The 25770-nt window shown below is 43.2% G+C and overlaps 1 protein-coding gene across 3 annotated transcripts in view; it reads right to left on the bottom strand.

Moving 5' to 3' along the window:
- The window catches only part of ELOVL5 (ELOVL fatty acid elongase 5), a 39446-nt gene extending 13773 nt beyond the window's left edge, over positions 1 to 25673 (bottom strand). Inside the window, exons 1-3 of one of the 3 annotated variants that reach the window (XM_054629911.2) lie at positions 25562 to 25673; positions 2783 to 2851; positions 787 to 974 (exon numbers count right to left, since the gene is read on the bottom strand). In XM_054629911.2, the coding sequence (XP_054485886.1) occupies positions 787 to 974; positions 2783 to 2840 (246 nt within the window). In that variant the 5' untranslated portion in view covers positions 2841 to 2851; positions 25562 to 25673. Of the gene's footprint in view, positions 1 to 786; positions 975 to 2782; positions 2852 to 24322; positions 24397 to 25561 lie in introns of those variants that run through there. The other 2 variants (XM_077174961.1, XM_054629910.2) reach the window with 2 other exon arrangements.
- Positions 25674 to 25770: the final 97 nt, after the last annotated feature.

Below are 25770 nucleotides of genomic sequence, written 5' to 3'. Positions count from 1 at the left end.
TCTCCTTACAGAAAGAAGAAATACTTTGGTTAAAAGTGTGCCAGAATATTCTGTACATTAAAGCAAAAGAGTAATTTTCTGACCACATCATTATTTACACTACCATAGTTCTTCATTTTCACTTGAACAAAAGCAGACAGTTCTGAGTATAAGTAGCTAAAGAGATCTAAATATTTGTGTTTTTATGAAAGGAAATAAGTCCACAGAAAGTTCAATTCAGTCTGAAATCTTTTTGTATGTTTAGATTTTAAGCTCAAAGAAACAGATGAATCACAGTGGCATTGTTTCAGCAACATTTTTTCCCAGCAAAACTAAAGAGGATGCAAAAGAACCTATTGCAAGCTTACTGACACAGATGCAAGGAGTGCGTGCATGATTAAACACGAGTAAATAAAACATTTTGCCCTCCAAACAAAGCCACAATTTTGCTCCAAAGTACTTTGTACAGTCCACCAGCACAATCACATTGAGCAAGGAGACATTACTGAAGGAGTAGCCAAGTTCATGCTGAAAGATCAAGACGTCACTTCCACTGACTGAGCAAAGTGCATTTGCAACATTGCTGCCCAAGGTCAGCAGAGATGTTTAAGGCAAGGTTTGTTTCACACCATCCTTAGAGGTAACATTACAATTAGGGTTTTCTCCTCAGACAAGTGACATTGAAAATGGCTGCACCATTTCTGCAGATGCTTCCCGAATTCAGAGGCACTGCTCTACTTTCAACATGAGCCAATGTAATTAAAACAGACACTGCAAAATAAGCCTGAGCAACCCTCTCTCTCTTACCTCATAAAACATATACAGAGAAAGCAGCGTAAGTCCAAGGTTGTAGATCACTAGAATACCCCTGCACGAGAACGGCTGCTTATTCCGCATGTACTTTGGTCCTAGCCACACAATTAGTAAGTACAAGGCTGAGAAGATAAAGGTAGGTGTATAGTTCTCCAGAAGAAGCCATCCTTTTACTCTGGGGTCTGAAACAAACAAACAAAAACATACAAACACTTAGATTTTGTAAGGAGAGAATTCAATACAACTAAAAATAGTTGTACCCAAAATTATTCCTGTGCTGGAACACCAAAGAAAGACAAAGGAAGTGCAGCAAGCCCTTTTACTAATGGCCACATTGCTAATTACAAACAACATTTTATTTATGCATTTAAGAAAGCAGAAATAATTCTTTTCCTAAGGCAAAAATATTCTTAAGTTATTACCACTATTATTTTTAAATACTCATTACCATTCAGAACTGTCACCCACTTGAATACCACAGATAATTACAAAGAAAAGCTTCAGCAAATCTCTCCCCTTTATTTTCTCAAACCAACCCTTCCTGATGGTACACATGTTATTTCCTAGAGTCAGCAAACCTAGGAGTGAAGCAGACACCTCTGTAGGTATAGGTGATGATCCTGATAATTATTTTCCAGTCAATCCTAACACAATTAGACTTATGTATGTGCTATTAGAAAGAATTAAATTTTGGAGTCCTTGTATGAGCAATGGAACACAGAGCAGTCAGTCCTGCCTAAGTAACCAGTCTGGCTGGCAATGCATCAGCTTCTCAGGAAAAGCTCAGAGAATTTTAGGGAGCTACTTGGAACATGAGTGTGATCCTTTTGAACCACATCTGTGTTGTCCACACCCAGCAACAGCACAGTACCTCACTCTTCTCACTAAAGTCAGCCCAGAGTACTGAAACCAAGTAAACCAAACTATGAATGAACAATTCAAGTATTGCTGTCATTCACAGTCTCAATTTTAAAGGAGTCATACATGGATCCTGAAGCTGCAGGTTGGAAAGTAGGCAGGCAAGGCAGGGAATTGTTTGGATTTGCCACCTTTATGGTTCATGATTTTTCTCATACAGCAAACAGAGACCATATGCCAGCACATGCAATATGTTAAATTGCCTGGATGTTCTGATATAAACAGGCTTAGTATGGAGAGAGAGGCAACAAGGGCACCGAGATACTAATAAAAGCAAACAGAAAACACACTTAGAAGAATCAGAGGCTTGTTCCATCTCCTGTGGACTTTCTCCTGAGAAGGGGCACCATCACTGGATCTTGAGTGGGACAGAGAAAAGGCATTACTACAGCAGTCAAAAGAAGAAAGCACATGCCACTGAGCAGCACTGCACACTGTGTGCAGGATGCAGCCATTTAATCCCCCTGGTCAGAACCAGGTGGAACTGGACCATCCTACCCAAGCCCGCAGCATGAGGCCACTGCTTGTCCTGGTTCCTCAGTCTCTGGCTTCCTCACACTGACCAGGACTGCAGTTCTCCACCTGCAGAGTTTTCCCTGGGTAAGACCTACCAAAACTATTGCTTCTTCAAAAAAGAATGGTTTCAAAGAAGCAGTGTTTCCCAAGAACTATAGATATTTTTAGTGAAAAATTCCAGAGATCTAGTTATGAAGGCAAGAGTATTTTTTAGAGTGGCCTTTTTAGAATAAAAGCTATTATTAAATTTAAAAAAAAACCAAAAAAGCAGCAAAGATCTGAGTGAGGTAAGTCACCCACTAAGACAAACAACATGAGCTTAACTGATAGCAAGAATGACCTCTTCAGGTCAAAAGATCAGGAGCATTGAATAGACTCTTATTTATTACACTGTCAGACATTTTGATGCTTTGCAGGTCCTAAAGAAAGTAGTCACCTGTCAATGTCAAGTTAGAGGAAAAATGTTTCTTATGTTCTAATAAGATCAGTTTAATTTATGTATTTATTATATTATTTTTATTTATGCATTTATTTATTAGCTTTTGAGAAATCTTACCTCTGGGTCCAAGCCAAACATCAAAGTAACTATTGATTGTTTTATCCACAAGTTCCATTATACAACCTACTGAAATGGAAAGAAAAGGAGAAAGTTAGTTTTTCTGCTCAGGAGAATAGTTAGTTTTTCTGCTCAGTTTACTGTTCAGCATCTGAACACATTCTGTTAGGGTTAACAAAGAAAATACTAATATGCAAAAACTCTAGCAAACACAATGGACTTTCTCAACATATAGTAAGTACATAAAGCTTATTCTAGTCTCAGAGAGTCACTGGTGTACGAGCTACATTTCCCACTGAAGTTATTAATCACAGTCATAGATGCACAGAAGCTTAAAATAATTAGCTCAGATTAACCTGAAGTTCTTTCTAGTTCTGTATTTTGTACACACAAATAAAAGCTGGTATCTTGAAAGATCCCTCAATGAGGAGGAGGACTGGACTTTGAGAAAGCCAGCAACATTGAAATTTTCAGATAAAGACTATGAAGCTATTTTAACAAAGAGTCTCAAATAGCTAGCAAGGCCAGCTAGGGAAGAGGAGGGAAGGAGGAAAAAAGTAAACAGTGGCTCTGCTATCACCTGCAGATAGGTGACTGATTACAGCTCTGATTAACAGCCCATAAAACCAAGAGATCAACAGTCACCCAGTGACAGAGAGGGCTGCAGAGTCCAGGGAGAAAATACAGCATCTCCTGGCATGAGCATCTCCAGTTCCAGAAACTGCTTACTGCTAAGACATTACCAGGTAAAATTCATCCAACATCAGTAGAGTGATCAAATGTCATCTATCAGGTCCTCACACAGCCACTCTTTATGGGTAGCACCTGGTCTGTACATGGAGGCACTCATGTTATGGTACCTCAGTATAGTTAAAGCAGGAAAGAAGCAGCAACACTGTCCACAAGCAGGGACAACTGTGCACAAAGCTGTTCTCAAGAGAAGAGGAAGTAATTTTCTTCTTGATTAAGAAAAAACAAACAAAAAATAACCACCAAAAACCCAAACCAAAACAATAACCCCCAACTATCCCAATTTCCTCTTTTCTATCCAGAACTGTACTGTACTTTCATTAATAAAATTTTATCCACTTCTAACAGAATGGTTTTCACTTTGTGGTGTTTCTCCTTTCCTAGAGTATTAATATTAGGAATAATTGTTAGCTATGAGAAAATAACATAAACAACACAAGCTGTCAGTATACCCACAGCACCAACCAAAACAATTACACAAGCTTATTTGTACTTGTTAAGAAAAAAAAGTTAGTATTTTCTTTTTTTTTTTTAGTTCTACCTAAATAAATATTTCCCTTCCACCTGTGCAAATCCCATCTCTAGGGGATTTCTGATTTATGCAAGTTAAATTAATCATATATCCTCTGGTTTTGGTCAGCTGGGACTGAAACCTCAATTTCATCCAGGTCCAACAAGAAAAGCCAAGCAGGATCCAAATTATGCTTTCTCCCCAGTCCCAAATGGGACTGGGAGCCAGTGCTGGAAGGCCTGCAGGGGCTTTGACTTCTCATGGGACCAAGCAAATACAAGGGGCTTAGGTCATGCATTTCCACTCTGTGGTCTTCTTCCCCTCCACTGCAGGGCCCCAGGCAGGAGGAGGCCAACAGGCTCCCTGAGCTCCCTGAGCACTTCTGCCTGCACCACCAGCCACTGTGCCCTGCAGGGCTCTCAGGGACACACAGAAGAGACTTTCACTTCCATGTCATACTGCTTGGGACTACAGAAAGCCACAGGAACATCACTGGAATCTGCTCAGCAGGCACAAACAAAAGGGCTTGACTGAAATACCCAGAAGTGTTAAAAGTGTTTTGCAGCCCTAATTCGTACTGGTTTTATTTTCTGACTTAACAAGCCCAGCCCAAGAAAGCAAACACTTCAGAATAAAGTGCATTTTTGGGATTATGTCACCTCACCAGCTATGGTACTATGAGCACTTGTGTGAATGGCCACAGCACTGGCACACTGGTGTCCCGGGAATAAGGAAACATAACTTGTGTCACCAGAAGCACAAACATCAGGAAAGCTGTGAGAAATGAGTATATAATTACAAGGAGAAAAAAAGATATTTAGAGAAAGCACCTTTTTTATCATCTCATCATTTTTTTTCATTTGTCAGCTATTAAATATTGCCACGAAACCCACTCTCTGCTGGATGATTCATTTTGTTGTTTGAGATCCCCACTTAAACAATTTGTTGCTCTTTTGATCCAGTACTAATTGGCCTAGTTATGCAGCACTGCATCAGGCAATAATCTGCATCTGACTTTAACCTTGCTTCTCACAGGCAAAGGCTTCAGATGGCATTGGCTGGTACAAAACCAAAGGTTTGTTGTACTAAAATATACAAAAAAGCTCATGCCAGAAGTGACTTGCTACATACATTGCTACATTCACTGTACACTAAAAATGCATATATGTAAATCAAACAAGTTAGAAACCAGAAACAAACTCTGCCTAGCTATAGTAAAGACAGCAAGAAATGAAAGTCCACATTGAAGTTCTCCATAAAACTGAGAGAAAACTCATTCCCCAAGAGGAGGAGGCCCTCTACAGAGGTCTCAGCTTTTTTGGGCTGGTACCCCAATACAGCTTTTTGTGCCAGCATTATCTGACAGCAGATTGTAAAAGACACAGCAAAGGAAAAACTACTCCTGGTGTCGATTTCCAGAATTTGCAGAAAAAGAAATTGTTTCAAAAGGAACTCATTTGTGTAACAGAAAAACAGAAGGAAACAATCTGCTTTTGTTCGAGAGGGGGTCATGTGAAAATGCATCAAGTCTCCTGCCAACAGCCACACAACATTAAACACTGCTTCAACAGCAGCAACTACAAGGGTTCTTTTTAAATTAGAATAGTTTCCCAATTCAGAGAAACATCGACTCCCAGAAAAATTAAACCAGTGGCCATTTGAAACACTGTGATTGGCCTGTTTCCTAATACTGAAAGTAAGGTAAACAAATTCTGCAGCTGACCGCACACATGAGAAGATCAGCAGCTCCTTTACCTACAAGTCATCCCACAACAAGGCACACTATTCACAGAATCATGGAATGGTTTGGAAGAGACCTCTGAAGCTTATCTAGTCCAACTACCTCACCATCTTCCACTCAAGGTGCTCAGAGCCCCATCCAATCTTGGAAGTTTTTGTGCATGGGGCATCTACCACCTCTATGACCAACTTGTTCCAGTGCTCCAATGTCCTCACTGAAAAAACTTCTTCCTTACATCTAGTCTAAATCTGCCTTCTAGTTCAAAACCATTGTCTCTTGTCCTAACCCTACAGTCCCTATTAAAAAGTTTGTACCCATTTTCCTTGTAGGCCCCTTTTAGGTACTGGAAGGCCACAATAAGACCTCCCTGGAGCCTTCTCTTTTCCAGGCTGAGCAGCTTCAACTTGCTCAGCTTGTCTCCATAGGGAGAGATTCTCCAGCTCTCTAACCTCCTCTGGATCTACTTTAACATGTCCAGGTCTTTCCTGTGCTGAGGACCCCAGAGCTGGATGCAGCCCTCCAGGTGGGGTCTCACCAGAGCAGAAGGGCAGAACCTCCTCCCTCATCCTACTGGCCACGCTGCTTTGGATGCAGCCCAGGACACAACTGGCTTTCTGGGTTGCAAGCACACGTTGCCAGCTCTCCTCTACCAGTTCCCCCAAGACCTTCTCAGCAGGGCTGCTCTCAATCCCTTCATCCCCCAAACCACGCTGATGGTTGTGGACTTCCCCAGCCCAGGAACAGGACCTCACACTTGGCCTTGCTGAGCCTCATGTGGCTCCCAAGACTCACTTCTTGAGCCTGTCCAGGTCCCTTTGGATGGCACCTCAGGCGTGTCAACCACACCCCTCAGCTTGGCTGTTGCCAAACTTGCTGAGGGTGCACTCAATCCCACTGTCCATGTCACTGATGGGGACACTGAACAGTACTGGTCCCTCCACAGACCCCTGAGGGACACCATCAGGACTCTGAGTCGCTGACCATTCCTCTCTGGAGGTGGTCATCCAACCAATTCCTTTTCCAGTGAACAATCCACCCATCAAATCCATATGTCTCCAATTTAGAGAGAAGGATGTTGTGGGGCACTGTGTCAAAGGCCTTGTAGAAAATGACTGATTACATGAATAGCCTTATTCAGTACCTACAGTCAGGGAAAAAAGACCCAATTGGGCCACACAATGCTTTTTAAAACATGTACCTCTATATACACCAGTTATTTTTTCCTAACCTGCCTTTCTGCAATGGAAAAATAAATCATCCTCTCTGCCACCAATTTTTACCAACGCAATAAGGCACTTGACCAGGGCAAACTGGATCAGAGTCTGGAAGACATTTCAGTCTTCCAAGTCCAAATATCTAATTCAGAAAAAAACCCTATCTGATGCTTTAAACAAACAAAATTACTGGACTTTAATTCTGCAACACAAATATAACAAAGGGTAAACTTGCACCTTGCCCCAACAAATTGAGCAACATCATTATAATACTACATTTTCAATAATCCTCTGGATTTTGACAGACTTTTTTTTTTGATCTTTTGGCATCCTGGGTTCATTTCTGGCACTATGAGCTGAGACAGCCACCATGCTCCATCAACCACACAAATATTTGGGCAGCAGATGTGAAGCTCTGTCCTACTGCTCAGTCCAGGCATTGATAGCCCTGATGCTTCTTGGTGTAACAATCAAAAATACAGTTTAAAGCCTACACGGAAACATGCTTGTCTTGTAGAATACATTTCAAAAATTTATTTATAGAAAGTGTTTCATACAGGCTACCAGCACTGACAGCCTGCTCTTCTAATGCATGTAAACTACTCTCTGAGGAAATGGCTACTACATACTGGAGGACTTCAACCAGTTTCTGCCCTTCAAAGGAAATTCTCCCCTACGCTTTCCACAAAAATGCATTCTAGAGGGTTTATGCTATGAAGTAATTTAAGAATTCTTCATCACATTTTGATGGTGTTTCTTGAGTTTCTCCCTGGAGTAATTTTCTAGGTGTAAAGATGATGCACAAAAGTATAAAGGTTTGCTTTCTATCCCATGGCACCCTTTTAAGCAAATCAAACAGCAGCAAAAAAAACAAAAAACAAAAAACATTTTAAGCTGAAAGCTCAAAGCACTGGAGCCTGCTCCCCTTCAGAAGCATCCTCCAGCTCTCACCCGGCTGCTCAAGAACTCCCTGAAACAGATCCCAGTTTTCACAGCTAAGTGCCTGAACTTGAGTTCTAATAAAATCCCCAAAATAGGCATCTAAATAATTGTTCTGGCTTCTGAGAGAAATGTGCTGTCAGGCCTGGCTGCTCAGCCTTTTTGGAAAACAGCCACTTTCTGTTCTTAAATTAGGACTTCGAAGCCTAAATTTAGGCACTTGCTTTTGGAAATCTTGATTTGTGTTTTCTCTTTAAAGTAATGTTTGCCAGTCCCTGCCACTGCAGAGGTGACTCCTCTTCTTCCTCCAAAAGTACAAACTATCCCTCCTCCAAAAACCCAGTGATCACACTGCTGTTTGCTTTTGTAGCTGTACTGGAATTGAAAACGTTCGGCTGCTTGAGAACTGGAAGACAACACTGATAATCAAAGCTGTCACCACTTTCTGTCCATTGCCAAAGCTGCCCAGTTTCTCCTTTCAATTCCCCAAGCCCTAACTGCCCCTTGAATGTGTTCCCTTTGCCTTTCAGCTTCCTGCCAGCTCCAGATTACCCTTTTCTTCCCTTTCTGAACACCCTTGTAGGGCCCAACCACGCTTAATGTTAGCAATAGAAAGGACTTCAGAATAAACTATAGTCCATATTGATCTGAAAGTGGAGGTATATTTATTTTATGGGAAACCAGGTGAAGCATGAGTGCTGCAGATTTTGCACTTAAATTTTGTTAAAATACAAGAAGATATTTTTAAACTTTATTTTAAATCTCTATCTTTAGCAATGTGATTCAGGTTTTTGGCCCCCTGGCATCAGCAGCAAACCCTCCAGGATCCACAGTTCTGAGCTTTCACACTCACCAGCAGCACCAGCATAAAACAAGTTTAGAAATAATTAATTTGTATAAAATTCAGAGAAGTGTAACAAATGTGGGACAAAGGAGAGAAGTTAGTTTCAAACAGTTAAACCTCAGTGGGATTTCAAACCATTTGAAAATGCATGGTTTAAAGAAAGACTTTGGGAAGGGGTGTATATAGGGGATAATATATAGGAGAACTGATGTCATGAAATTACATATATATATATATGTATATGTAATTTCATGACATTACTTCTCCTGTCATACCATTCCCTCAAATCCTTCAGTAATAGTTACCTTATTACATAAACAGCTACGTGGTAAGAAAGTATTTTACAAAACAGAAATAAATACTAGAAAGAATACTGCAAAACAGAATAACTAATTGCACTCAGTACACAATACCTCATAAAATCAGAATCTAATGATCTTCAGATAGGCAAATTAATAGAAATGATAGTTTCTTGCAATTTTATTTACACCTTCAGCAGATCTAAAATAGCTCAAATTAGGATTCAACTGTCCTAGGATTAGAACACTCACACAAAATTCATCCCCTTGCACTCAACAGCTCTTGATATGGCATGGGATGACTTCAGACAGAGGGAAACCAGCAAGGGTGATGGCCAAGCAGGAAGAGCAAGTTAGAAACAAGCACACAAACACACTCATGGAAGTATTAAGAATCAGAGAAAAATGGTTCATGACTGCCTCTACATGCCAGAAGGATGCATCCAGCATCCATCTACAAACAAGGACATTTCATGCTGCAGACCCCCCTGAGCAGCAGCAGATCTGGCATCACTCAGCACTATGGTTTTCACAAGAGGATGCATTTTATTGCAATGAAGTGTCCAGGGGCTATATCCTGTGCCTGCACACTGTGACCATACCCCAGCACTGCAATCCTGGAGACCTCCTCACTGCTGCCAGCTTACAGCCCATGCTGTGAGAGCAACACAGCCAAGACTGAAGGAGCATCTACAGAAATAAAATGTGGAGGAAGAAAAGGCAAAGCATGCAGGTTTATTTCAACTGCTGTAATTGTAATAATTTCGACAATTGTAATTGTAATATTGCAAATGCAATTGCAATTGTGATTGCAATACAGCAATGACACTGCAGAGAACTTCTGCCTAGGGTTTAAGAACTGCTTCCTTTTTATTAAAAAGAAAAAGAAAGTGAAAACAGAAGAGTGAAACAGAGGAGAGTGTCTGTAACAAACTAGGTTAGATGAAATAGGGGGAATATGTAAATGGCACAAGAGCAACAAGGTTGACTTTTTGTAAGAAAAGCCAAAGCACAGCATTTGCTAGATAGCTTTGCTCAAAGCCCCCCTCCCAAAGCACTATGGGCAGTGTTTATTAGCAGCTACTTTTTGAATCTGAAGCTCCATCTTTTTACAAAAGCTGTGCTGGTATTGTAATTGAGAACTTGGGGGTCCTGGCTGATGACAAGTTGAGCCTGAGCCAGCAGTGCCCTGGCAGCCAGGAGGGCCAATCCTGTCCTGGGGGGCATCAGGGACAGCATGGCCAGCCGGGCAAGGGAGGGGATTATCCTGCTCTGCTCTGCACTGGGACAGCCTCACCTTGAGCCCTGGGGGCAGTTTTGAGTGCCACGCTAAATAAAAGATATTTTAACTATTTGAGAACTTCCAAAGGAGGGCAACCAAGATGGTGAAGGGCCTTGAGGGGAAGCTGTATGAGGAGAAGCTGAGGTCACTTGGTCTGTTCAGCCTGGAGGAGACTGAGGGGAGACCTCACTGCAGCTACAGCTCCTTGTGAGGGGAAGAGGAGGGGCAGACACTGATCTCTGCTCTGTGGTGACCAGGGACAGGAACTGAGGGAATGGCCTGAAGCTGTGCTAGGGGAGGTGTAAGTTGGGTATTAGAAAAAGGTTCTTCACCCAGAGGGTGGTTGGGCACTGGGACAGCTCCCCAGGGCAGTGGTCACAGCATCAGCCTGACAGAGTTTGAGAAGTGTCTGGACAATGCTCTTGGGCACTGGGTGTGACTCCTGGGGATGGTCCTGTGAAGGGCCAGGAGTTGGACTTCATGATCCTTGTGGGTCCGTTTCACCTCAGCTTATTCTGTGATAACTGCAGCTCACAACTGAAAATTAGCCTCAGGAGGCCTGGGAAGCTAAAGACAGCTGAGAAGATGAAGGGAAAAAAGCTAAGTCCAGACCTTTCATTTCTGGTTTCATATCTTTCATTCAAAAGCCACCTGCAAGAAAGTCTGAAAATTTTTCTCTCCTTTAATAATGGGATTCCTGTAATCTCTGTGATTACAGAGGAGAAAAATAAAGTTACATTCCCCAAAGCCTATTTTAATGAGCCTTCTTGGTCAAAACACTGCATTTTCTAACAACAGAACCAATGAGACTACAGTCAGTAAGACAAAAATGGAGAAGCCCAGCTTTGCAGGACCATTGCATTCAAGAGCACTGTGTACTCAAGACAGTAAGCTTCAACTTACCTTTTCTTTAAATGCCCATGCCTCATAACTGCATATTAAAATTTAAAAATAGGTAGGAAAAAAGAGTGACAAGTGGGACTTTTCATCCACATGTCCCTCATTTCCTCCAACACCTGGAGCTGCACCACCAAATCTGAACACCAAGAATATTTGTCATCCACCTGCCCACTTCCTTCTGCCAAAATCCTGCTCTCAGGTCTGAACCCAGGGGACATCTCAAGAGTAAAACTCAAAGCATGGAGATATGTAACTCTTGGTTACCTCCTTTGCATTTAGTAGTTTGACACATGAAAGTTTGCCATCTAATTTATAAAAGTACTTAAAATTCTCCTGCACGTGTGAAACACTGTACAAAGCAAAAAATGGCTGTGTGCAGTTATTCTGTAAACAAAGCTTAGCTATAAAAAGGTTATCTCAGGTTCACATGCTGACTAGATACAGCAATCCAATGAAAAGTGGAGGAATTAGAAGACCATGAAAGCTGAGCATGACAGTCACAAAGGTAATGCTACACCATGCAAATCTGACTTGTACAGGGATAAGAGTGCACATAAAACCTGAATTAAGATGCCCTCCTAAGATGTGAAACTACAACCCCTGTGTTCAGGTGGGTAACTGACACCTTTCAGAGGACCACTTGTGTTTTGGAAAATAGATCACACTGAAAAAGCACACAAACAAGTCACCCTTAGGCAAGCTACACTATGTTAAGTATTTATTTATGTGCTTACTCTATTTCCAATGCTTGTGGGGTTGTACCTGGAGTGCTGTGGGAGAAGTGAAATTCTCTGGAGAGCCCCAGCACACAAAATTGCATGCAATACACTGAAGTAGTTACACTCCTCAATACAAATTAATTTCTGTAATTTTACCTAAAATAAGAAAGGATGCATACTGGCACTATAAATGTACCCCATTTCTTTATACAGTCACCCATCCTATGAGAAGTCAATCTTAAAACTTTTCTATGTTCTGGCTGTACACCTGTGAGACCCTGTGTGGCTGCAGCTGTACCAATACTTGGTGCCTTCATTCTGAGATGCTAAACATCATGCCAGACTGTACCATCATACATAAGTAAACAGTACTAACAGAGGTCAGGCAGGTATGAATGACAGCTAACTTTAAATAAGAGGTACAAAAAAAAATTCCTCCTTTTCCTACCATTCTGAGAAGTAAAAATTTAAAAAAAATACTTTAGGTAGAAGTGTTATGCCATGGCATTGTGCTGCTCAGGACAGAATCCTCACCATTATATGCCCTGTTAAACCCCCTGTCTTCAAAACAGTATTAAAAAAAAAAAAAAAAGGGCTCATTATTCAGAAAATCAACTACCTTTAAGATCTAACTGCCTTTCTAAAGGAAAAAGGTGCTAACACTATAGAAATCAAGTTTTTTGACCTTGTTCCTGCCCAGGTTGCAGAAGGAGTACTGAAAGTGAAGACAACATGTCCTGGCATGGGGATGGAAAACAAAGAGACAGGAGCTTTCTTACAGGTGCATAGGTGCATTTGTCAGATCATTCCCCCACAGCTTTCCCTTCTGGTACAACACTTCACACATCTGTAAATTGCTATTGTTGCCAAAGCCATGCAGCCAGCTGATGGCATTTCTGTTATAGAAGCTCAGGACAGCAAAGACTGGTGAGTCCTGAGGAGCCGAACATCCTTGCCTGCACCAGACCCATGTCAAACCAACTTCTGCTGAGAATTTTTGGGGTACCAAACCATTGCTGTAACAAAGGCCCATGAAAGAGGACTGAGTCCTGGAGAAGTTAGAAAATAAAGCATTGGTACCTGCACATTTTCTTTGTTTGATTTTGGCAGCACTTTCTGAAATGTTACTTCATCAAAAGACCCTGCTCCAAGAGGCAAGTACTGCGGTTTCTTATATTTTATTATTTGCTTTAAGGGTAGAAAGACCAGCCAACCAATTAAAAGGAAATTCTGTAATGGTACAGCTGTGTGTGATCTTATCACTTGCTCTTTCTATGAACTTTAAATAAGACTACTGGAGGAAAAAAACTCCACATATCTGGCAACTTCCAAGATGTTTTCTGCAAGCTCATAATATAAAGGCTTCAGTTACTTGCAGAAGTCAGGCAGTGAATTCTAGGAAAAGGTACCTTTCCTCCAAAGTTTAGCCACTCTTTTCTTTCAATAAGAGGTATCAAATTCTTGGTGCAGTGAGAACCCTGCTGCCATTAAAGTCTGTTCCAAGGAAGAACACAGCTAAACTGAGCCCCCAGCTCCAGCACCAAGATGCAGATGGTTTTGCTTCATTTGCTTCCTACTTTCACAAGCACTGAACAACAGTAGGGTCAGCACTGTAACTTGATGTAATATATCTGCTTTAAATATGGGGACAAAGCAATATCCAGCCAAACAGCAGGTGACAGGTTTCCTTCCCAACCCTGCAGATATCCCATTCTCTGTAGAGCAGCAATCCCCTGGAAAGTGGGGCACCAGGCATGTCTCCTCTGCCTCACAATGTGTGTAAAGCCTCTTAAAAAACATCTTCAGCAACTCACTCTCCCAAAGATATGCATCTCCATCCATCCACTTGTGATGCCAGCTCATGCCCATCAGCAGCCCTCAGGCTCAGAGTCATCACATCACCTGATCCTTGCTCTGGCTTCTCCATTCAGCCCGGTCCACTCTATAACCATAACCACAAACCATCTATACTGCCATACCCAGGGCGTGTGCAGGAACAAGGAACACACAAGAACAGATGTGACACAGCTGCAAGGCTGCTTTCATTCCTTCCCTACTCTCCACCATGCCTTGGTGGAAGGAACCTGAAAAACTGAGGTAGCCCCAAAGAAACCAACCAAGCAAGAAGGTCAGCTTTCAGCTGGGTCCATCGCACTGCTGATTTACTGCAGGAGAAGCAGCAGCACGATGAGAACATGTGGGTGATGAAGAGGTCTTACATGGCTGAAGATGAGCACAGCCAACACACTGCACCCAGCAAGGAACCACAGCTGAAAGAAAGGCAAATGAAACAGACAGACAATGGAAGATGCAGAATGTCTAATGCAGAACTCTAAAATGCTATTAAGAGGAGGCCAAAATAAAATGCATTGCACAATCAACATTTTACATAGAGGAATGGTTCTAGTGAAAAGTACAAAAACTTGCAGAAAAAAGAAAGCACAAAGTAACAAAAGGTCACACAGGATATGTCAGGCAGAGCTAGCTTAGAAGATTTCTTAATTATAATTGTAGCAGCAGGAACTGACAGATTATTGCACCAGAAAAAGCAAACAAAAAAAAAACCCAACCTTGATATGTTCAAACTATGAAAGAGACAGATTTTAGGATGTGTTAGCCTGTTTCTGTCTTGATAACTGCAGGGCTAAGGATGGTCTCAAGGCAGGTTAGGCAGGGGAAGAGGGAAAAAGGTAACCATCAAGAGACCAAACACATGAAGAACCAACAAAACGTTTCTTTCAAGGAAAGATAACTTGAATGTTTCATTCACTCTAAACCCAGCTAAAGTATTCCAACAGAAGTGGGGCTAATGAAAATAAATACACAGAAAAAGACTGAAATAAAAAGCTAAGCAGACAGTGAATATGATGAAAACCTCTTGCTACACCCTGGCCTGAGGGGCTTGAGGACAGAAGGGAAGAATCTCCTTTATTTCACAGCTTTATATGTTATACTGTAAGAAACATGTTGTGCTGTAAGAAACAACAAACAACAACCCTACCAGTGATTTGAGACACATCTTGAACACAGTAACCCAAGACTAAATTTCAGTTGGAAGTTTGACTTTCTGATAATACCAAGTGTTTTTCACTTGATGCCCAAAGCTTATTATTAAATTTATTAGATGACAAAAACACATTGCTGTGCAATTGGTGATTTACACATAGGAAACAATGCTGACTGCAGCAAAGTGAAAACCTTACTTACAGTGTATAAGTGCTCATGTTCTGCCAGGAGTGAAAGGACAGAATCAAGTAGTGTTTCATCAGCAACACTTGTAAAGCAACTCTTTAAACTCTGGGCAAAAGATGTGCTTTTTTGCCTCTATATTAAGACTCTATGCATTAATTATAAAAATATCAACATATTAGAAATTGCTCAGCAAGTAAACCCTGAGCACATTCTGAGTACTATTCTGAGTGTACCTATTTCATACATGTTTTGTACAGACTGTGGAGGATACAGAATAATGTTTCAGACAATTAAATTGCTCTCTCATGTCAACAGCTGTCTCAAAGTCTTCCCCTCTGGAATCTCACCACGACCACATCTCTATTTTTACTGTGTGCTAAAAGTAAAACATGTTTTTGTGCAAAAACCTCTTTCATTAAGCAATTTTTCAAGTGCCAAAACACCATTCCTATAGTTGCAGGTTATTTTTCCACAATGTTCTTATCTCTGTGTAATACAAGCCCTCCACACAGATGTGTCATCTCTAAACCAAACAGCAGCAAAAGGACCCTTCAATTAAACAGACCAGTTATTCTTGACCAGGGAGTTAAATGCTCAAGTTCATATCCCCACACTGGAACTAGTGTGTGGTGGAGGAATAAGGGTGGGGTAAAAAACAAAAATTAAAAACTATCAAAAACTTTTGTTAATATTCTACTCTCACGTTAATGACTGACAGCTTAGGTGGGAATTTGATAAGAATCTTAGAAGAGCAGTGATGCTGTAAAGTGAGGATGTGCCAGAACGACCAATGGCTGATGAAGCTTCACTGGTTCAGTGCAAAACCCAGCCTTGCTCCTCTGTTCTGCAAAACAACCCTTCAGGGTGTTGGGTGAGTCAGAGTTTAAAACCAAAGACTGAAAAAGAGATACAGACAGACATACAAAAGTGTGAAAAGTGTGTTTTTGCAGCAACAAAAAATTAAGGAGAGGGGTGGAAAACCACATCACACCTCTGCTAGGCTTCTTCACACGTGCAGTTGGCCCCTTAGTCACTGCAGGTTCAAAGATGGTCATCTCCTTCCAAGGCCATGCATCTCTCCTTTGAAGGCAACACAACACTAAAGGATGTAAATAAAACACTCCAAGAGGACTGTTTTTCATAGACAGTAAAGTGTAATTAAAATCTGGAGACACTACTGTGTTCTCACAGAGAAACATCTCTGTTTCTCACCCTTCAGGATCCAAAACTGTACTTTAACAGCTTCCTAAATGTATATTTTAAGATCCAAAGTTAATCCCACAGATGCTTAGAAAAGTGCACTGTGCTATATGCAACCGATACCTGAGCTGATGCATCGTTTGAGCCTGACGTGTTCTGTGAAACCAAGAAGCATTCAGTCTGCACAACTGGAAATTCATCATAGCTCTGCAATTGTTCAATGAGAGTTTAGATTGAAGTCTCTGATCTAAACAAGTGGAGCACTGAATTTAGAAAGTATGAGCCAATTAAGACAGACTTTTAAAAAAAGAGAAGCATTTGAAAACAACATTAGCAGTCCCTTCCTGCACCATAATGCAGCCACTTAGCAGTGATGAAGGAAGAAGAAATCAATACAAAGAAGTACCAAAGGATATTATTTTTATTCTGCAAGGCATGACCAGACTTGCAGCCTGCTTTTGTGTGCTTCAAAGGGAGATGATGATGGTTTTGAAAGGGCTAAAAAAAGAATAAAGAAGTTAGAGGTTCTGGGAACCTGTCAAGTAAAAGTGGAGAATTGGGTATGGCCTCTAGAAAAAATTACTGGGAACCTAATGAGGGCTGCAAAACCAGAGGACAGAGTGTCATGGTTTGACCCTACCTGGTAAACAATACCCCACAGCTGCTTGCTCACCCCTCGCAGACCTGATGGAATAGGGGAGAGAATCAGAAAAAGGTAAAGTCTGAGTGTTAAGAACAGTTTAATAAATGACTAAAATTATCAATTACATTAACAACAACAATAATAATAATGAAAAAGGAGATAAAGAGAGAGAGGGAGGAATAAAACCTAAGAAAGACAAGTGATGCACATTACAGCTGCTCACTACTCATTGACTGATGCCCAGCCCATCCCTGAACAGCAATTGGAGCCTCCAGCCAACTCCCCTCAGTTTACACACTAGCCATGACATTCTGCAGTGTGGAATATCCCTTTGGCCAGTTTGGGTCAGCTGTTCTCCTGATTGTTCTTCCTCCTGGTCTCTTATGCATCTGCTCACTGGCAGAGCATGGAACACTGGTAAGTCCTTGATTTAGAGCACACTCTGCTCAGCAACAATTGAAACATCAGTGTGTCATCAACAATATTCTCATACTAAACCCAAAACACAGCACTGTACCAGCTACTAAGAAGAAAATTATTCCAGATGAAACTAGGACACACAGCTCTTACTATTTAAACTCACATGACAAGTGGTCTGACACCATCAACTCTAAAAATGACTTACAGCCATGCACAATTTTTACTTATAAGAAAGTAGAGAAAGAAAATTGCAGCAACAATTCATGCATTAGCAGGGCAATGATTTACACTGAAACACAGTGGCCTTTCTGTGATTACCTGTATTACTATTATTTTACTCCTCCTTTTTAGCTGAACAAACAAATGCAGTACTCCTCACTGACTTGCTCAGTGCCATCTCTCTCAATCTCTGTGTAAGGATCTGCCACCCTGTATTGCTGGTGTTCCCTCGTACTTGTGTTCTCCTCTGGTCCTTACACTGTGATTTAGGCTCTTGCAGATGGTGATGGAGACACTCACATAAACCTTCCCAGCCCATGGCTGAGGCCTGGCAACCCCACCCACCCCTCCTACAGCCAGAGCAAACAAGAGGCTGCAGAGGCAACCATGGTCTAAGCTGCACCTTCTGGGTGGCAAACAAGTCAGAATTCAAAAAAATACTAAAAAACTTGTTCAAATCTTTTGAAAGAGGCCTTTCTGCTTAGGCATGTTACAGACCCAGAGAAAAAAAATCTGTAAGTAACCAGGCCTACTGTACTGGCAGCTTACTTTCTGTCATTCTATCACATATGTTGATAAAAAAAGAACATTCTGCACCATGCTGTACAAACACAAGTATTTTCCCCATTAATGAGGCTTTATGCATGCACAAAGTCATGCTCACAAGATTAATGCAAACCTTAACAACATGCCAAAATGCCACTGTACACCAAGTGAATCAAGGGATAAATGTAAAATGCAAGGGATAAATGCATGACCCTAATTTAGGACAACCAGATGAGTCTGCACCAGTTCACAGGGTCTGTGATCAGCTAAGAGCAAACTCTCCACATCAATACTGCAAAACAAAAATGAACCACCAAACCACAATCAGACATTCACCATAAGCATCTGCTGCCCTGCAACCCACAGAAGCACGTACATAAAATGCAAGTGCAACTTTCACTGTGTCCTCCAAAGCCAAATCCAGACTGGTGTGCCTTTCCCAACAGTGGCCCTTCCTCACCAGCAGGTGAGCAGCCATGTGAATGAACTGACCCCACAGAGCATTTCCAGCAAGCACACAGGCCATGCCCCTGAAGTAACATGACATTTGAACTTCAGCATGCAAAAAGGTTTCTCAGGTTTCTTTTTCTAAAGGGCAGGACGATGTTAAACATTGAAGAATGTTGTCCTCCTAACCAGTTAAAGGTTTAATTATTGTTATTTAAGTCAAAGGTTCTCCCTACTGTTTGGCAAGGAGATGATCCTCAAAATGATGATTTGAAACACTAGTATTTTTAAAAGTAACCCAAGAGCAAGAAATATTCCTTCAGGAAAAGGTTAACTGAGGGTTTCTGATTCAATTATGTGCACAGAAGTAACATATCTAAAGGGAAGCCTACATAGATTAAGGTACAAAAGCTTATAGTTTCCCAAATCTTCGATGTCTCAAGTGAACCCAAACCTGAGGACACAGGATCAGCTCAAGGACTAGATCTCTACTTTCAGACCACTATGGTGACGATACAGTAGTGGCAAATGTAAATTTCTTTCATTGATTTCTAAGAGCTGATTTTAACTCAGCAGAAGAGCTGCTCCTCCACAAAGTTGTGGTCTGCTCCAAACCTTAACTGTGTGGCATCTAAGGGAAGAACGTGTTTTCCCCCAACTAGCACTTGCTAAGGGCTCTTTAGGCAACACAGGCACAGCAGAAATACTGCTTTAACTCAAAATGCTTCCCAGCAAACTTTTAACAGCAAAAAGTGAGGGAAGAAAAAAAAAAAAACAACTGGTAAACTTGCTTGCTTATGAATTAACTAGCTAAACATATGAGGTGTATTTGGTTTAATAAACTAAACTACATTATTCTGCAAAATAATACTTGTTAGTTATTGTCTAACTCTGATAACATCCTTAAGGTGACACAAACAATAACTCCCACTGGCATACAGAAAAGCTGGGGTGTTACCTGAAATCAAGACTACCTTCTTTTTGAAATCAAGTAGATGTTTTAAAGCAGAGAGCCTGAACATGTGCACAGGAAGAAAGCAATTACCCTCCAATGACTGCAAAGACAGCTGGCAAGAAGAGAAACAGTTTTCTCAAGGTCAAGAGGGAGAGGAGCGCTTCCAAGTGATAACAGAAGAGCAGTCACTTTGCTCAAATCACTGACCCAGAGTCTCAAAGAGGAGGGTTATGCAGGGATCAAAGTGCAGAGCACAATTTGAAAATGCAGGAAGAAAGGTTTATTCCACATTTGCTATATTGCACAAGCAAATTTTATCTCCTGAAAATTCTAGGGCAAGTCAGCATATTTAGCCACTGCCCACAGCATATCAGTTGGCAGGCATATATGTCTGATACAAAGTTTTGACATAGAGGTCAATTAAACACAGACAACTTTAGCTTAAATACAAGCTCATGAAATGTTTGTATAATTCTACCTGCCCAGTATGCCATTGGTCATTAACAAAACTATCATTAATGAAGCACAAACTCTACAGTTAATAAAGTTTTAATAAGGGCATGAAAAATACCCAGTTGCAATGGGATGTCAACTCACAGCACTGAGCTCAGCATAAGTAGGATGATTCATTTCTTCATGGAGAAGTGACAGTTGCACTTAGCAGCACACATTTTTTGTAAAATCTCTACAGCTGGTAAGAAGGTTTATTCCTGTTTCACACAAGTCGACTATTTCACCAAGAAAATAATTCTCCAATGCATCCAATACAGCAGGAAAGCATTTACCAACCACATACTTCAGACAAGTTTGCTCTTGTGCTCTTATTTGCCCTGTAAGATAATATGTTCTAAATGCGAAAACACAAACAGAGAAACCAAGGCAATAAATTTCAGGAGATTAATTTCATTAAATAGATATAAGGAGACCCAATGCATACACAATCAACAGCAACTTTACAAGTTATTTCCATAATAAGACTGAAGGCAGCATTTATTTGATTTGTCAATCAAAAAATCAATTCATGTCACTGTTTGCATTACCCTCATCAAACAAAGACCTAAATGCTGTTCTGTTGGATGATGGGAACAGGCTTTGGTGCCCTCAGAAACCCAGCTATAAATCACTTTTACCAATCAGCACTCAGGAACTCCAGGGATGTCAGCCCAAGCAATGCTCTCTTAACTGTATTGCTGCAATACCAAATTTAAACAGCCTTAGGAAAGGTCATAGCAAAGCAATCTGACCTGGAAAAAAGTTTTTAAACAGACCAGCTTCTGTGTAATTCATTGATTATTCTTTTCATTTGTCCTTGTGTGTTCTTCCATTTAAGGGAAAAAGCATTTTCAATGATAGTGTGCATCAACTGCAGGAATCTCTGCATTTTAGCACATTTAATAATCACAAAACAAATTAGCAACTACATTACAAAGATTATAGTCAGTTTTTTGAAGTGTCTGGATGCACAAGGAGAAGTGTGCTCTGAGTATCATGCAGAAAACATCAATTTCTTTAGTCTATTATACAGCAAAACAGCTTTGAAAAGCTTATGCTGCAGTCTGGAAGAATGTAATTTTGTACATTGTAAAAACAGAAAAACAAAAACTGCAAGAGCTGAGGCCAACAGCCACCATGGTATTCCTGTCTAAACAGTTTTATAGATCTCATCCCCACACAACCAATTCAGGACATGGTAATGACAGAAGGTAACAAAAGAGGATTGACATTAAGAAGACAAAATGAATAAGTTGTTATGCAGGGGAGGTTACAGTAAACAGCATAATTACCTATACATGCCTTCTCACCCTAAAGGAAGAGCTGCCAAATCTAAGTGGAGCTTTTGTAGCTGTGAAGAGCCAACATTTTGCTTGTGATCCACTTTAAGACAGCAGGAATAAAACAACATGCCAAGAAAGAATAGGTAGAGGTATTTGTGGCTCTTCTCTTCAGCAATGAAAGAGCACCCCTGCGTCTCCTAGTTCAAAGCCAGAAAACAAAACCTCCATGTCCTGAACAAAAAAAACCCAAAACAAACCCAAAAATCCAAAAACACACCACCAAGAGCCCATTCACTCCAAAGGACTTTCTCAGTCCCAAAGAGCCTTCCTGGCATGAGCTGTCACAGGGAACACAGCACAGGCACTCTGGCTTCCCGCCCTTGTGGTGGAACCCAGACCCAGAGAGCTAAGTCCCTGCCATGTGGGCAGCAGGGTGACACCTGAGATGGCTCTGAGCCCACCCTGCCACACCACCAGACTGCTCCTGCCCTGCCACGGGGCAGGCAGCAGCAAGAGTGAGTGCTCACTGCTGACATCCTTTCAGCACCAGGTCCGAGAGGATCGGTCACAGGGGACAACAGTACAGAGGCACGACCCTGTTTTAACAGGGCACTCTAGGCAACTGCTGTTTCTCTCCCAACATTTTTTCTCAGGTGGGATGCAGACAGCATTAACTGGGAGATTTGCTTTGTCTACCACCGAGTGAGGGTTGCTGAGACCACCAGAAGAAGGCAGAAGACAAGTATTTTAACCTTGTCCTTTGTCTGGGTGTCTTTTTTTTTCCACCGAGCTCAGCAGAAACAGAAGCTTTTGATGTTGCAATGTTTACTGCCCCAAAAATGAGGAAGGTAAAGGAATGAGGTCAGCTCAGTACTTGAGAGCATTTAACCAATTAGCAACTGAATGTCCCTGACAAGGAATATGCTTGCAAAGGGGCAGTTCTGGATCACTTAGGCTGGGATCTCCATCTGTGGCTGCTGGACTTGAGCACCAGATCAGTTTGAAATCCTAAAATATTACCAATTCCACCATCATTCCCAAAAATCTGAATCTTCAAACATATTTTCAAAAATCTGCTCCTAGCAAGTTGCAAAAAAAAAGTGCAAATAAAGGAACTGTCCAGAGGCCTGATGGATCTACAGTACTATTTCAATTTTTTTTTTTTTTGTTCTGTTATCTTTCAGTTAATTTCTCTTATAAACAATACAAAATGAAAGTCAGCAGGGAAAGAAGAGATCACACTAGAGAATTCAAAATATTTTATTTCAATTCTGGCTGTACTAAAGACAAAGAATGTAACAAGAAGAATTCATGCTGAGAAATTTAAGAACAAGATCAACTTAATAAAAATACTGCAATAGGTAAACCCAGAGACTGGTCAGACGGCACATAAACTACGTATTATTAATGATGCTATATTTAAGTACCAAATATGCATGAGTTTTAATCAAAGATAGTCCATCTGATCAGCTGCTGCTAGGTAAAGGCTAACTTAACTCACATAGTGCATCTGTTTTTTAAAAAGCAGCATGAGTCACAGAGACCATCAGACAGACCTTTGCCAGCTTGCAAGACAAAGCCACATTGCATATTCATTTCACTGTTGCTCTCCCTAGTTGCATTTGAATGCTAAAATACAGGAGAGTGACAAATTCATTTAGCTACTTATGAATAAAAAACACAAAGAGCTTCCAGCATGCATTACATATGTAATGTGTGCTTTGTACGAAATTCAGTAAAGTCAAGCAAAATTCTGGCATGTCTTCTAGTGCTCTTGACCAGTATCAGCTGGCACAAACATCCCTGAGAGCAAATCCAAGCTTAATTTCAGCAAACTCAGCACAGTGGTCCTTTTCATTTGCTCCTAAGTTCACATAAAGTTAGGAAGGGATCTCTGCCCAGCTGACCCCACCTATCTCCAGGTACCACAAGTTTAAGGTAAAATCCTCCCTCTGTGCGCAAGAACAGCTGCCTCCAGCCAGAGTACACGCACTGGCTACATGCTGCTCTGAAAGCAGACTATGTCTAGTGCACGACAAATACATGAATACTCATATTAAAAATTCCAGCTTTTATTGCTAAAGAGCATCAGACTCTTTAGATCACGTGTGCCACAGGCTGACTCTCCCCGACACAGCTTCAGTTGCTGTTAGCAGCGGTGAGCCTGCACCAGGACTTATCTCTAGCTATGGAGTATTTCAACAGCAGAGGAAAATCTCGGGCTGTGACTGCACCAAAGGAGCGAGAAGGACTTAAGAGTGAAATACATCGCAAAACTCCTCAGCGTTATTCACAAGTTCTTACTTAAACCAAATGAATCCCCTCCCTCTATGCTAGCAGCTTAATACTGATGCAGCGGCACCACTAGCCCCCATCTACAAAAACCTGGCAGCCGCCAGCCCTCCACCCAGCCGCGGCCAGCGGCGATAACTCCAGCCGCGGCTGCCAGTCCTGGCAGGAGCCGCTCTGGCAGAGATAACCTCACCCTGGAAGCAACCTGGCCCAAAACTCCGGCGAAAGCGGTGCCGCCACGGGAGACGCCTGCACGCTCATCCTCCTCTAGTTTCAGCTGCAGGGCGTGTTTCCATTTGCACAGAGCGGTTTTAGAGACTTCCTGATGGGAAGCATCCCAAGTGCAGCCATGCCCCTGCCTTGTTTTCCTCGCCATCGCTAGGAGCCGGCTGAGCTCTTTGCTGGAGTTTTCTGTCACAGCCACGAGAACTCGGCCATGGCACAGAATCCCACGGCATCAGAGAGCACCCGAAGCACTGAGAATACAAATGAGCCGTGCGGGGCACTGCCGTTCAGCGGCGGCCGGGGCACGGAGCGGGCAGCGCACACGGCTGCCGGAGGGAGGGAGGGAGAAACGCCTCTTGTCTGCCAGGAGCCCCCTTGCTGAGCAAGCCAAGGTGCTACTGCTCCTGCTCAGGTCTGCAGAACTGACCTTTTGTCTGCAGACTCACAGCACAGATCGATAGCGGAAAGCTCTCTGGAGCGGGATCCTCAGATGCTGCATCCCTGGGAATCAGGGGAAAGGAATGAGGGCAGAAAAGCAACAAACGCAGGCAGAGAAGGAGAAGACACAATGCCCAAGAGAATACTTCACATAACCCCAGGCACTGCTTCTAATGCTGCTGGTACCCGAGGGCTTCCAGGAGATGAAGAGATAAAAGCAAAGTCATAAAGTTTTTAAGGAAGTCCCTGCACAGGCATCTGACACACTGACACATTTCTGTCGTCTGCCCTTCCTTTTCTGCTCATTTCCTAAGGCATGTACGCTTTAAACACCTAGGTTTCTAAACGGGTCGGCCCCTTTCAGAAGCACTGCACATCTCCAGGGCTGAGCTCTTTCCTGGTTTAACGCGGCGTCTGCCCTGTCCCACACTCAGACCCGCGAAGTACCCAACTACCGTGGCAGCGGCTCCAGTTCTAACCCAGCAAGGCGGTCAGGGGCGCTGGGCAAGAGCTCAGGGAAGAAGGAGAAGTAACAGCCTTCCCTTCCGAGGCCGACGAGCCCTTCCGCTGACACCGTGCCTCTCCGCCGGGCTGCTCCCCCGGCCGGCAGCGGCCGCCTCAGCGGGCCGGGCCGGCGGGATGCACACCCCGCACACCCGTCACGGCGGAACAGGACGGATCAGGGCTTCTGTCCGGAGCCGTGGCAGCGCTCAGCCCTCCGCGAGCTCCCCGGCAAGGCAGCTACGGCCGAGGACGGGGCTGAGGTGCGGGGTCTCCTCCCTTCCTGCTCCTGTTATTTCACCCCACCCCGTGCCCCGCACGGCGGAAAGCGCTGCCGCCGCCGCCGCCCGGGATGCAGTATCCATGGCAATGCGGGATTGCATCATGCTTTTGATTAAACCGGGGAAAAGACGCTCCCGGCGAGAGCCCCGTCCCTTCCGCCGCCCCGTCCCCTCCCTTCCCCGGCCGGCCGGCCTGCCCGCCACTGCCGGCCCCGTCCCCGGCCGCAGCCCCGCCGGGCAACAAGCCCCCCGCTCCGCTCCGCTCACGGCCAGCGCTGCCGCCGCACTTGTTGCGCGCCCCGCGGAGCGGCGCCCCCCGCCCGCCGTGCCCCCCGCCCCCCTCGTCCTCCGCATCCCCCTACGAGCCCGGGCGGCCGCGCCGCATCCCGTCTCCGGGCGGGGAGCCCCGGCGCTGCGCTCCCTCCCGGCCGGGGACGCGGCCCTACCTGGCGGCGGCGGCGGCGCTGGGGGCGGCGGACGGCACCGGCTGGTCTGTCCCGCTGCGAGCCGCGGGGGCGGGGCCGGGGGGCGGGCGCGGGGCGGCGGGCCCCGCCCCCCCGCCGGCCGTGGGCTGACGGTGACGTCAGAGTGGTGCGGGGGGCTCACGGGCGGCGGCGGAGGGGCGCTATGACGTCACGGCGGCAGAGAGCCAATC

The sequence above is a fragment of the Agelaius phoeniceus genome, chromosome 3 (genome assembly GCF_051311805.1).
Source record: "Agelaius phoeniceus isolate bAgePho1 chromosome 3, bAgePho1.hap1, whole genome shotgun sequence".
Classification (NCBI taxonomy): domain Eukaryota; kingdom Metazoa; phylum Chordata; class Aves; order Passeriformes; family Icteridae; genus Agelaius; species Agelaius phoeniceus.
The sequence above is the reverse complement of the archived record's forward strand: the minus strand, read 5'-3'. Positions and strand labels throughout refer to the sequence as shown.